Source organism: Salmo trutta, chromosome 29, assembly GCF_901001165.1.
Source record: "Salmo trutta chromosome 29, fSalTru1.1, whole genome shotgun sequence".
Lineage (NCBI taxonomy): Eukaryota > Metazoa > Chordata > Actinopteri > Salmoniformes > Salmonidae > Salmo > Salmo trutta.
In genome coordinates, this window is record NC_042985.1 from 15741183 (window position 1) to 15755703 (window position 14521).

General features: G+C 42.3%; 1 protein-coding gene and 1 pseudogene across 1 annotated transcript; both read right to left on the minus strand.

Annotated features, from left to right (window-relative positions):
- Positions 1–9656: 9656 nt before the first annotated feature.
- Positions 9657–11273, minus strand: LOC115167010 (leukotriene B4 receptor 1). Its single transcript, XM_029721014.1, has one exon. It carries the CDS (start codon positions 11067–11069, stop codon positions 10011–10013), a length of 1059 nt encoding a protein of 352 aa, XP_029576874.1. The 5' UTR covers positions 11070–11273; the 3' UTR covers positions 9657–10010.
- Positions 11274–11719: 446 nt separating this feature from the next.
- Positions 11720–12953, minus strand: LOC115167009 (leukotriene B4 receptor 1-like; annotated as a pseudogene).
- Positions 12954–14521: the final 1568 nt, after the last annotated feature.

Sequence of the window (14521 nt, forward strand, 5' to 3'; positions counted from 1 at the left end):
GGCGGAAGTAGTAGCAAATAAGAATCCGGCTGTTCACACACCTTTGAAGTAGCACAGCACCTAACGCCTCGATCACACCGACAGTGTTCTTGCGACTTGGCACACCAGAAGTAAGGCTACATTCAAATCAAACGTTATTTGTCACATGCTTGGCAAACAACAGCTGTAGACTAACAGTGAAATGCTTACTTACGCTCCCTTCCTAACAATGTAGAGAAAAACAGAAATAATAACAGGAGGAATACATAAACAATGAGTAATGATAACTTGTCTATATACATGGGGTACCAGTACCGAGTCGATGTGCAGGGGCACGAGGTAATTGAGATAGATATGTGCTTATAGCTGGGATAAAGTGACTAGAAAAATAGAATAAACAATAGCAGCAGCATATGTGATGAATCAAATGCAGTCTCTCAAAGGGGGTCAATGCAGATAGCCTGGGTAGTTATTTGGTTACTATTTAGCAGTCTTATGGTATTGGGGTAGAAGCTGTTCAGGGTCCTGTTGGTTCCAGACTTTGTGCATCAGTACCACTTGCAGTAGGTTAGATGAGAGAACACTGTGTTTGCCTTGCAGCATTGCTTTGCACAGGCAGTTGCAATGCATTCTGTGTGGTGCATAAGTGTGATATATCCAAGGTATGCATCAAATTGTATGTGTAGACTTAACAGAAATAGTAGCAAAATGGCAATGTTTAACTTTTGTTAAACACATATCGGGTAAAAATGATGGATTAAATAATGAACAAGTTTAACTGCGGAATGTATTACCCAGCATTAATGCAATGATGGTGTCAGTCCATGTTTTTCAAAGAATATAGGAATTTTAGCTTCTCTTGTGCCAAGATTGAAAGTGAAACTCTGTTGCACCACCTAATACAGAAAATACATGTATGTCCCTGGCTGGTAATGACTAACCATCGCCAGGTTTGTCAAGCTCCTATTTATTTGCTACGGAATCAAATAACATTGTATTTGTCACATGTGCCGAATACAACAGGTGTAGACTTTACTGTGAAATCCTTACTTACGAGCCCTTTCTTTAAAAAGTAAGAAAGTTTTTTTAAAGGAAATAGTAACAAGATAAAATAGCAATAATGAGACTGAATACAAGGAGTACCAGTACCGAGTCAATGTGCAGGGGTACGAGGTAGTTGAGGTAATATGTACAGTTGAAGTCGGAAGTTTACATACACCTTAGCCAAATACATTTAAACTTAGTTTTTCACAATTCCTGACATTTAATCCTAGTAAAAATTCGCTTTCTTAGGTCAGTTAAGATCACAACTTTATTTTAAGAATGTGATATGTCAGAATAATAGTAGAGAGAATGATTTCAGCTTTTATTTCTTTCATCACATTCCCAGTGGGTCAGAAGTTTACATACGCTCAATTAGTATTTGGTAGCATTGCCTTTAAATTGTTTAACTTGGGTCAAACATTTCAGGTAGCCTTCCACAAGCTTCCCACAATAAGTTGGGTGAATTTTGGCCCATTCCTCCTGACAGAGCTGGTGTAACGGAGTCACGTTTGTAGGCCTCCTTGCTCACACACTTTTTCAGTTCTGCCCACAAATGTTCTATGGGATTGAGTTCAGGACTTTGTGATGGCCACTCCAATACCTTGACTTTGTTGTCCTTAAGCCATTTTGCCACAACTTTGGAAGTATGCTTGGTGTCATTGTCCATTTGGAAGACCCATTTCCGACCAAGCTTTAACTTCCTGACTGATGTCTTGAGATGTTGCTTCAATATATCCACATAATTTTCCTGCCCCATGATGCCATCTATTTTGTGAAGTGCACCATTCCCTCCTGTAGCAAAGCACCCCCACAACATGATGCTGCCACCCCTGTGCTTCACGGTTGGGATGGTGTTCTTCGGCTTGCAAGCCTCCCTTTTTCCTCCAAACATAACGATGGTCATTATGGCCAAAGAGTTCTATTTTTGTTTTATCAGACCAGAGGACATTTCTCCAAAAGTACGATCTTTGTCCCCATGTGCAGGTGCAAACCGTAGTCTGGCTTTTTTATGGTGGTTTTGGAGCAGTGGCTTCTTCCTTGCTGAGTAGCCTTTCAGGTTATGTCGATATAGGACTCGTTTTGCTGTGGATATTGATACTTTTGTACCCGTTTCCTCCAGCATCTTCACAAGGTCCTTTGCTGTTGTTCTGGGACTGATTTGCACTTTTCGCACTAAATTGCGTTAATCTCTAGGAGACAGAACGCGTCTCCTTCCTGAGCGATATGACGGCTGCGTGGTCCCATGGTGTTTATACTTGCGTACTATTGTTTGTACAGATGAATGTGGTACCTTCAGGCGTTTGGAAATTGCTCCCAAGGATGAACCAGACTTGTGGAGGTCTACAATAATTTTTCTGAGGTCTTGGCTGATTTCTTTTGAGTTTCCCATGATGTCAAGCAAAGAGGCACTGAGTTTGAAAGTAGGCCTTGAAATACATCCACAGGTACACCTCCAAATGACTCAAATGATGTCAATTAGCCTATCAGAAGCTTCTAAAGCCATGACATCATTTTCTGGAATTTTCCAAGCTGTTTAAAGGCACAGTCAACTTAGTGCATGTAAACTTCTGACCCACTGGAAATGTGATACAGTGAATTCGAAGTTAAATAATCTGTCTGTAAACAATTGTTGGAAAAAATACTTGTGTCATGCACAAAGTAGATGTCCTAACCGACTTGCCAAATCTATAGTTTGTTAACAAGAAATTTGTGGAGTGGTTGAAAAACGAGTTTTAATGACTTCAACCTAAATGTATGTAAACTTCCGACTTCAACTGTACATGTAGGTAGGGGTAAAAGTGACTAGGCAATCAGGATAGATAATAAACAGAGTAACAGCAGCGTGCGTGTGCGTGTGTGTGTGTGTGTGTGTGTGTGTGTGTGTGCGTGTGTGTGTGTGTGTGTGTGCGTGTGTGTGTGTGCATGTGTGTGTGCATGTTGTCGTATGTACGGTAGTCTATGTGTGTTGGTGTGTCAGTGTAGTATGTGTAAGTGTGTGGGTAGAGTCCAGTGAGTGTGCACATAGCCAGTGCAACAGAGTCAGTGCAAATAAAAAGGATGTCAATGCAAATAGTCAGGGTAGCCATTTGATTAACTGTTCAACAGTCTTATGGCTTGGGGGTCGAAGCTGTTCAGAGAAACTGGTTGTGTGAGTGACAGCACACCTGTGTGGAAGGACATAAAATAACTCAATGGTAAGTCTTGGGAAAATGTCTCATAAAATGCGTTATATTTCCTATTGCTTATACATACAACATACCAGTGGTGGAAAAGGTACCCAATTGTCATACTTTAGTAAAAATAAACATACCTTAATAGAAAATTACTCAAGTAAAAGAGAAAGTGACCCAGTAAAATACTACTTGAGTAAATGTCTAAAAGTATTTGGTTTTAAATATACGTAAGTATCAAAAGTAAATGTAATTGCAAAAATATACTTAATTATAGAAAATGTATGGAGTAAAAATAACATTATTTTCTTTAGGAATGTAGTGAAGTAAAATTAAAAGTTGTCAAAAAATAAAAATAGTAAAGTACAGTTACCCCCAAAAACTACTTAAGTAGTACTTTCAAGTATGTTTACTTAAATACTTTACACCACTGCAACATACAGTATGAGGTGTTGCTTGCATTATTTTTCCTAAGGCCTATACATACCTCATAGCTAGGCTACAAGAAAAAAACATCTGTACATTCCTGCAGGTACTTGTCCAGGCACATGGCACACGTCTGCTGCCTCTCGGGAGCCCTGTGAATTGTTAATCCATGGCCTGGTTCCCAGGATAGTGTGTTTGGTTGCTCTCTAGGCCCATTCCTTCTGTACTTTAGGTAACTATGGGCTGTAGACAATACAAAGGAAAGGACTTTTGTCTCATCACCTCTTTTCACCCTATTGTTTCCCCAAGCCTCTGGAGTGGTGGATCCTTTCACATTGAAATTCTTCTGGTGAAGGTCTTTCTCTCTCTCACTCTCACTCTCGCTCTCTCTCTCTCTCTCTCTTTCTCTCACACACTCTCTCTCTCTCTCTCTCTCTCTCTCTCTCTCTCTCGCTCTCTCAGCCTCACTCCCACTGAGTGTATGAAACTCAGATGAAAGCTTTTAAGTCCTGCTGTGTCAGAGAAAGTGTGTTTAAGACATTATATTGTTGGTGGTTTCCTATATTACAGGGATTGTGATGTATGATGGGACTGTGATGTATGATGTCTCATAAAATGCATTATTTTTCCTAAGGCCTATACGTACAACAAACCAGTGGTGGATGATGGGACTGTGATGTATGATGGGACTGTGATGTATGATGGGACTGTGATGTATGATGGGTCTGTGATGTATGATGGGACTGTGATGTATGATGGGACTGTGATGTATGATGGGTCTGTGATGTATGATGGGACTGTGATGTATGATGGGACTGTGATGTATGATGGGACTGTGATGTATGATGGGACTGTGATGTATGATGGGACTGGGATGTATGATGGGACTGTGATGTATGATGGGACTGTGATGTATGATGGGACTGGGATGTATGATGGGACTGTGATGTATGATGGGACTGTGATGTATGATGGGACTGTGATGTATGATGGGACTGTGATGTATGATGGGACTGTGATGTATGATGGGACTGTGATGTATGATGGGACTGTGATGTATGATGGGACTGTGATGCATGATGGGACTGTCATGTATGATGGGACTGTGATGTATGCTGGGACTGTGATGTATGATGGGACTGTCATGTATGATGGGACTGTGATGTATGATGGGACTGTGATGTATGATGGACTGTGATGTATGATGGGACTGTGATGTATGATGGGTCTGTGATGTATGATGGGACTGTGATGCATGATGGGACTGTCATGTATGATGGGACTGTGATGTATGATGGGACTGTGATGTATGATGGGACTGTGATGTATGATGGGACTGTGATGTATGATGGGACTGTGATGTATGATGGGACTGTGATGCATGATGGGACTGTCATGTATGATGGGTCTGTGATGTATGATGGGTCTGTGATGTATGATGGGACTGTGATGTATGATGGGACTGTGATGTATGATGGGACTGTGATGTATGATGGGACTGTGATGTATGATGGGACTGTGATGTATGATGGGACTGTGATGTATGATGGGACTGTGATGTATGATGGGACTGTGATGTATGATGGGACTGTGATGTATGATGGGACTGTGATGTATGATAGGTCTGTGATGTATGATGGACTGTGATGTATGATGGACTGTGATGTATGATGGGATTGTGATGTATGATGGGACTGTGATGTATGATGGGACTGTGATGCATGATGGGACTGTGATGCATGATGGGACTGTGATGTATGATGGGACTGTGATGTATGATGGGACTGTGATGTATGATGGGACTGTGATGTATGATGGGACTGTGATGTATGATGGGACTGTGATGTATGATGGGTCTGTGATGCATGATGGGACTGTCATGTATGATGGGACTGTGATGTATGATGGGTCTGTGATGTATGATGGGACTGTGATGTATGATGGGACTGTGATGTATGATGGGACTGTGATGTATGATGGGACTGTGATGTATGATGGGACTGTGATGTATGATGGGACTGTGATGTATGATGGGACTGTGATGTATGATGGGACTGTGATGTATGATGGGACTGTGATGTATGATGGACTGTGATGTATGATGGACTGTGATGTATGATGGGATTGTGATGTATGATGGGACTGTGATGTATGATGGGACTGTGATGCATGATGGGACTGTGATGTATGATGGGACTGTGATGTATGATGGGACTGTGATGTATGATGGGACTGTGATGTATGATGGGACTGTGATGTATGATGGGACTGTGATGTATGATGGGACTGTGATGTATGCTGGGACTGTGATGCATGATGGGACTGTGATGTATGATGGGTCTGTGATGTATGCTGGGACTGTGATGCATGATGGGACTGTGATGTATGATGGGTCTGTGATGTATGATGGGTCTGTGATGTATGATGGGACTGTGATGTATGCTGGGAGTGTGATGCATGATGGGACTGTCATGTATGATGGGACTGCGATGTATGATGGGACTGCGATGTATGATGGGACTGCGATGTATGATGGGACTGTGATGTATGATGGGACTGGCATGTATTTCCCACGTGTTTCTATCTACACATAAAGGGAATTGCCATAAAGTAGTCGGTCTCTATGTTTTGTGTTTCCTTCAGTAAGTGTTAATGGTGAGAAACTTCACTCATGCTGCCAAACATACCCTCGTAAAACTGACCATACTACCAATCCTCGACTTCGGCGATGTCATTTACAAAATAGCCTCCAATACCCTACTCAATAAACTGGATGCAGTCTATCACAGTGCCATCCGTTTTGTCACCAAAGCCCCATATACTACCCACCACTGCGACCTGTACGCTCTCGTTGGCTGGCCCTCGCTTCATACTCGTCGCCAAACCCACTGGCTCCAGGTCATCTACAAGACCCTGCTAGGTAAAGTCTCCCCTTATCTCTGCTCACTGGTCACCATAGCAGCACCCACCTGTAGCACGTGCTCCAGTAGGTATATCTCTCTGGTCACCCCCAAAGCCAATTCCTCCTTTGGCCGTCTCTCCTTCCAGTTCTCTGCTGCCAATGACTGGAACGAACTACAAAAATCTCTGAAACTGGAAACACTTATCTCCCTCACTAGCTTTAAGCACCAGCTGTCAGAGCAGCTCACAGATCACTGCACCTGTACATAGCCCATCTATAATTTGGCCCAAACAACTACCCTCTTCCCCTACTGTATTTATTTATTTTGCTCCTTTGCACCCCATTATTTCTATTTCTACTTTGCACTTTCTTCCACTGCAAATCTACCATTCCAGTGTTTTACTTGCTATTATTGTATTTACTTTGCCACCATGGCCTTTTTTGTCTTTACCTCCCTTTCTCACATCATTTGCTCACATTGTATATAGTCTTATTTCTTTCTACTGCATCATTGATTGTATGTTGTTTTACTCCATGTGTAACTCTGTGTTGTTGTATGTTGTCGAACTGCTTTGCTTTATCTGGGCCAGGTCGCAATTGTAAATGAGAACTTGTTCTCAACTTGCCTACCTAGTTAAATAAAGGTGAAATAAAATTAAAAAATTAAAAAATTCAATTCTGAATGAACTTATCCTTTCTCTCAAGACTAGAGAGACAATCCTACTCTGGCAATCTGTGACCAATGGTTTACATGTGTTTGACACCCTGCTAACTTTTTCTCACACACTGACGGTTGTTTCCTCATTTTGCACCACACGTTCAGAGCTTGGCAGAGTCCTCTTGCTGATGTGCTCAGCACATATAACTCACGTCACACCATTTACCCACTGTAATTTTCCATAATTACATTGTCCCACCGATAACTGTGACTCACAGAAAGTCAAAGAGGAGATGATAATCAGTGTCAAACCTTTTCAGTGTGCAGTTGAGTGTAGCCTATTACACCACATGCAAGCAACATCAGTGAAGCAAGACATGACCCAAGGCCATTGGTTAGTTGACAGTCATATGATGTAGGTAAGCCTCAGGCTGTTTCGGCCTCTGTCAGTGTGACACCAGTGGATTTTAGTCAGCAGCCCAGGTCCCAGAGCAGTGATGAAGACCATAAGTGAAACTGTGAACTCCACAGGAACCACAGGCTCATCCTCACATAGACTGACCAGGCTGGCTGAAACATTCACATTTATTGGTTAGGCTTAGGTTCAGACAAGACAGGAGCACCTGCTGGGGCAGCAGCCAGCACCACCACACACACAGCTGTGATTACTGGAGACAATGTCACAGTATACATTTTCACAAATATACAGAGGGTAAAGGAGATCACCCCTTACATTAATATTGTACACACTACAGGAGCAGGTGAAAAACAATTTAGGCAGTGTTGTCCTGTAATTGGGTTGTGTTGACACAAGCTGCCCTGCCCAGCCCTGGAGTAGTCTCCTGCAGTAATTATTCCATTCAGTGTGTGTGTGTGCGTGTGTGTGTACGTGTGTCTGAGTGACAGCGTGACATTGAATAGAGCCAAGCTTACTGGAGCAGGATGAGACAGAGCCCCGTCTGACTCCCAGCCAAACGCTGTGTGACTCACTCCTTCAGATGAATACATACGGAGACACTGTGGAGCCTCTTGATGGTCAACACAGATATAAAGCTACTCACATCTTACCTAATATATAGTGAAATTACACCTTAGCGTACGTCTTTTAGGCGGGTTCATTTACAGTTGATATAAAAGTTATATAGAAACTGTGCTAATAAATGGAGAGAGAGGGCAATGACTTTTGAATGTGTCAGAATTCCACAGTCATTGGAAAATAGGTACACTACCACCAATTGGACTATAAGGACTGATGGATCATCATTTACAATCAATAGTATGATATTGATGAAAATAAAATGTATCCTATTTGAATAAAATGTTTAACTAGATTTAGCTGACATAGGAAACCCCCTAGCCCAACAAAAACAATATGGTTTTCTCTCCAATATGACTGTGCCAAAGAGTAGTACACAATTCCTCATTTCGTCAATGGTCAAAGGGGACACAAGGCAGATTTTCATGTTGCAATCTCCGTAGATGAGAGGGAAGTTGAAAGCATGACTCGTGCTGTCGCAGAACAGATGTTTTGTGTAGACCGGAAAAACAGAACTAGCAGATTTATACTTTCTGACTGAAAAAACATTTTTGTAACACTTTTAATTAAGCAATAAGGCACGAGGAGGTGTAGTATATGGCGAATATATAAGCACAACGCTTTGCGGAGTGCCTGGACACAGCCCTTAAGTGTGGTATATTGGCCATGTATCACAAATCCCCGAGGTGTCGTATTGTTATTATAAACTGGTAACCAACGTAATTAGAGCAGTAAAAATAGATGTTTTTTCATACCCGTGGTATACAATCTGATATACCATGGCTGTCAGCCAATCAGAAATCAGGGCTTGAACCACCCAGTTTATAATGGTCTTTGAAACACTTTGAACACATTTTTTTAAGTGATATTTTTTTTAAATAAGTATTATTTTATTTAATAAACACATAAATGGATCCCGAGTGGTGCAGCGATCTAAGGCACTGCATCTCAGTGCAAGAGGCGTCACTAGAGTCCCTGGTTCGAATCCAGGCGTTATCACATCCGGCCATGATTGGGAGTCCCATAGGGCAGTGCACAATTGGCCCAGCATCGTCCGGGTTTGGCCGGGGTAGGCCGTCATTGTAAACAATAATTTGTTCTTAACTGACTTACCTAGTTAAATAAAGGTTAAATAAAAAATAGAAATAAATATGGCATGGGGTACATACACATGTTCATTGACTTCATCTATAACAATGAAATGATCAGTATGAAGACAGTTGGAAAGCTCAGTATGACAGGAAGAGGCTATTATCTGTGGTTGCCATTATCATGAAGGCTAAAGCTGTGGGTGAAATATATTCTATCCAGATCAGGAGGGTCTAAAATAAATGTAGTGAGGCAAGGCCTCAAGATAAGCAGCTGAATACATACAGTACACTAAGTCATTATACTCATATCATATAGCTTCAGACAAACATATACAGTGACACTATGTTCTTTTTTTCTATGAAGCTCTTTCTTCTGTGGCACATGGAATATAAAAACATTTGAGCATGAAATGAGCATTATACCACAACTGAAAAATGTGTCTAACACAGTGGGGCCTACATAGAAAAATGTGTATATGTTAAAAAGTATTTCAAATGTTAATTCAAATTCACTACAGGTAAAATGATATACAGAACCTATTTTAATGTTTTTATATGCATTATGTTTGACATAAACATTACTAACAATTGCTCTTCTACATTTTAAGTTAATTAACATATAGAAACAATGTGACAAATCAAACTTTGTAATTTACACACAAAAATCTTTATCAAAAACATATGATAAACATCGTTTTCAATCTCAGGAAGAAACATTTTCACATATATTTATAATTACATCCATTTGTTCCTTAGTCTCTGTGACACACTGGGAGCTGTGGCTCTGTGTCTGAGAGATGCTTGGTCTCTTGGTCACAAAGGACAGTTCTTTAGTCCCCTCTCCGGGAGCCGTGCTTGAGATGTGCCGGAACAATTTCTGAATGCCTGTCTCCCTCAGGGAACTCCGGAACGTACGCGCCACAAACACATAGAGCAAAGGGTTGACCGAACTACTGATGAACACGAGCGCTCCAGCGATGAAAGTCATGGTGGTTCTGACGCTCTCTATACGCGCTGCGGCCTCGCGATGGGAACCCTTGATGGTGAGGATGACGAGGGAGAGCACGTTGCCGACGTGGTGAGGGGTCCAGCATAATGCGAACACCACTACCATGCTTGCAATCAACCCCATGGACTTACGCTTGGACTTAAAGGTAATCTGTGCGATGCGGCTGTAGAGACAGCTGTAGCAGACCACAAGAATGCAAAAGGGGACAGCAAAGCCCACTAGCGTCTCCAGTAGAACACACACTGCCTCCTGGCCGTCTGAGGTGTAGTCCCTGTACAGGCAATGCTCCTCCCCAGGGTCCCCCTCCACCACCTGGGTGGGAAAGACCGGGGTGCTGAATAGGAATGCAGCAGCCCACAGAACAAGAAGTACTTTATTCAAGGCCTTCTTCCTCCTCCAGCCGGCTGAGGCAAAGGGGTGTCGCACAGCGACAAAGCGCTCGACACTCATGAGGGTGATGAGGAAGACGCTGCTGTACATGCAGGTGTTGATGACGTACACCATGGCCTTACAGGATGCCTCCCCGAACACCCAGGAGTGGGCCAGGGAGTAGATCCACAGGGGCAGGGTGATGAGCACCAGCAGGTCTGCAGCAGCCAGGTGGAGGATGAGCACCACGGTGTGGGAGCGCTGCTGGACGTGCTTCAGGATGGTCCAGATCACCAGCAGGTTCCCCGGGACCCCCACCAGGAACGACAGGCCCAGGATCACACACGCCACCACTGTCCCGCCAGCAAACTCATCAAGAGCCATGGTGGACTCTGAAGCTGAAGACAGCTGATGATCGAACGGTTCTGGTTGATGCTGCCGATCGCCTTGCCTCACCTCGCTTTACGTGCCTTCTATCTGGTGTACATACTCAGACAGAAAAAAAGTGCTGCACCAGCAAGCTTTCACTTCCCTTTAACTTTGCGGAGGAGAACAGGAAAGAGGTTGGTTTTTCACAGAGCCATCATTCTGTGAGAGACATAGCACTGAGTCATCCAGTGGGTCCTTATTATGGCACTGTCTGGAAAAATATATCTTCTGAGATATTTTAAGAGTTCAAACAATTGTATTGACCACAAATTACTTTTATTGAAGTGATATGACCTTGAGATCAGATCTTTTTTTTATTGTGATCAAATAGAGTAAGGCAGTGTGTTATTTTATGTAACATGAATTTCAAGACAAAATGAAGGTTAAATAAAATAAATAAAATAATATTCAAGGAATTGTAACATGACCATGAATAAATGTTATTTAAATTATACCACTTTATGAGCAAATGCAATAGCTTCATTGTGTTGAAATAGTCACAATTTAATTACTTGTGTGAGCTTTTCTCACCGTATATCACAAGCGCACAACAATATCTACATTTTGTACCATGATCATAAAAATACAACTTATAATCAAACTTCTAGATTCAAGCCATATTTATTTCTCATCAATGCTGACATCTGAATCAATGATCAGGTCACAGTTTTCATTTAACATTTTAGTCATTTAGCAGGCGCACTTATCCAGAATGCTCTTATCCAGCGCGACCATCTCTGTAGTCCTACACGGTAGTTATGTCTGTGGTATTGTTGCAGTCTGGCCTTACTGAGGACATTGTGTTTTCCGGTCCTATTGTGTTGCCAGATCCTATTGTGTTGCCAGATCCCCTTAGCTTGGAGGAGGTGTGTGAGGAGAGTTCCTTGAACAGCCTGACCATGCGGGACTCCTGGAGACTGCTCTGGAAGTTCCTTGCAGCGAAGGAATAGAACACAGGGTTCACAGAGCTACTAATGAAGGCCAGCGCTCCAGAGATAAACACTATTGCAGTCTGGGCCACTGAAACAGGCTCAGCATCATCTGGATCCTCTGTCAGGATGCTGACTAGGTCTACAGTGTTGAGGACATGGTGAGGAAGCCAGCAGAGAACGAAGGCTACCACCACACTACTGATCAGAACTGTCGACTTCTGTTTGCTGCTGCCGAAATGCATTGTCCTCAGGTGTGTTGCTACTAGACAGTAACAGACAGCCAGAGTGGAGAAGGGGACCACGAAGCCCACCAAGGTCTCCAGGCATAAGAACACCACCTCTTGGGCCACTGAGCTGTACTCGCTGAAAAAACACTGCTTAGTCCTATTGATCTCATCGATTGAGCGGATAAGAATGGATGGGATCCCAAAAAGGAAAGCCAGAGCCCAGATAGCCACTAGAGCCTTGTCCATAATGGCCTGGGTCTTTCAACGCAACATCTTGAACGGGTACCGGATGACAAGGAAGCGCTCGACGCTCATGAGGGTGATGAGGAAGACGCTGCTGTACATGCAGGTGTTGATGACGTACACCATGGCCTTACAGGATGCCCCCCCGAACACCCAGGAGTGGGCCAGGGAGTAGATCCACAGGGGCAGGGTGATGAGCACCAGCAGGTCTGCAGCAGCCAGGTGGAGGATGAGCACCACGGTGTGGGAGCGCTGCTGGACGTGCCTCAGGATGGTCCAGATCACCAGCAGGTTCCCCGGGACCCCCACCAGGAACGACAGGCCCAGTATCACACAGACTACTGATCGCCCTACGGTTGACATTTCATTAAACAATGCATCATCATCGTCTGAGATGGAGGAGCCCGAGCTCTTCATTTTGCACTGCAGTCAACTGATGTTTCCTAAGAAATAATGATTTTGTCTGGGGAGTACTTCCTTATATCACCCTTGGCCTCGAAAGCAGTAACGGTCACTTTACTTCTGTAATAAAACAAACAAGGGTTTCTGTCTGAGTGTGACAGGAAAGTAATGTGGTTAGCTAGATGTGACAAAGAAAAAGGAACAGTTTGTTAAATATTTGATGTATTTTTTATTGTATTTATTTTTTACAGTAGATTATGTATGCCTTCCCCATTACAGTTTATACAATAATTATTTTTAGTGTGTGAATGCATTGTGTTGGGTGCATTTTACATTGACCCCCCTCCACTCCCCCTTTTTTTGTACTGACTCTCTTGCACTGGCTCTACGCACACTCAGTAGACTCTACCCACACATACTACACTGACACTCCAACACACACACACACACACACACACACACACACACACACACACACACACACACACACACACACACACACACACACACACACGCTCACACACGCTCACACACAAACACACATGCATATTGACACCACACACTCACACACACACACACACACACACTACATACGCTCACACACACAAAACACACACATGCATATTGACACCACACACACACATAGACACACTTTCCCACTTTTTCACTCTCTTCACATGCACTGTTGCTACTCTGTTTATTATTGATCCTGATTGCCTAGTCATTTTTACCCCTACCTACATGTACATATTACCTCAACAACCTTGTACCCCTGCACATTGACTCGGTACCGGTACTCCTTGTATATACTGTAGCCTCGTTATTGTTAATTTATTGTGTTACTATTTTTCTTTAGCAAATTTTTTTTCTTACTTTTTAACTGCATTGTTGCAAGTAAGCATTTCACGGGAAAGTCTACACCTGTTGTATTTGGCGCGTGTGAAAAATAGCATTTTATTTGACATAGGGTTGACTCTTTTCATTGTTATTATTGATTACTCTACTGCATTGTTGAGGAAGCTAGTGCATAAGCATTTGACTGCACCTTTTATACCTGCTGTAAACAGGGTTTGTCATGAATTAATTAAACAAATATATTCGATTTTTTTGGATGGGTAGGTTACGTTCTAAATGTAATCTATTACAAACTTGTCATCAGTATTATAACTAGGATAACACAAACTCAGTAACATAATCTGATTACTTTCACAGTTACCTGTCCAAAACTGTAATCCTAGTTACATTACTTTTGGATTACTTTTTCCTTAAGAGTCTTTAGAAAAAAGATAAAAAGGATCCATCAAACTCATTTGGTGTGTCTTCATACTAGTTTCTGACTTGAACAAACTAAAACTTGCACCTTTTTTTTATGTTGAATTGAAAGTCATTGAGAAAACAGAGATTTCAGAATTTATTTTTTGCAAACATCCTTTCTGAATAAAAAAGTAATCCAAGAAGTAATCATCTAGTTTATCAAAAGTATCTGTAATCTGATTGCAATATTTTTAGCTGGTAAAGTAAGTGATTACAGGTAATTGTTTTTCCTAATTAGACATGTAGTTGATTACGTGTAGTCAGTTACAACCCAACCCTGATTTTACTG

Bases quoted from the DNA above. Each gene is read 5' to 3' on its own strand.
- LOC115167010 (XM_029721014.1), bottom strand. From the start codon at position 11,069: ATGGCTCTTGATGAGTTTGCTGGCGGGACAGTGGTGGCGTGTGTGATC.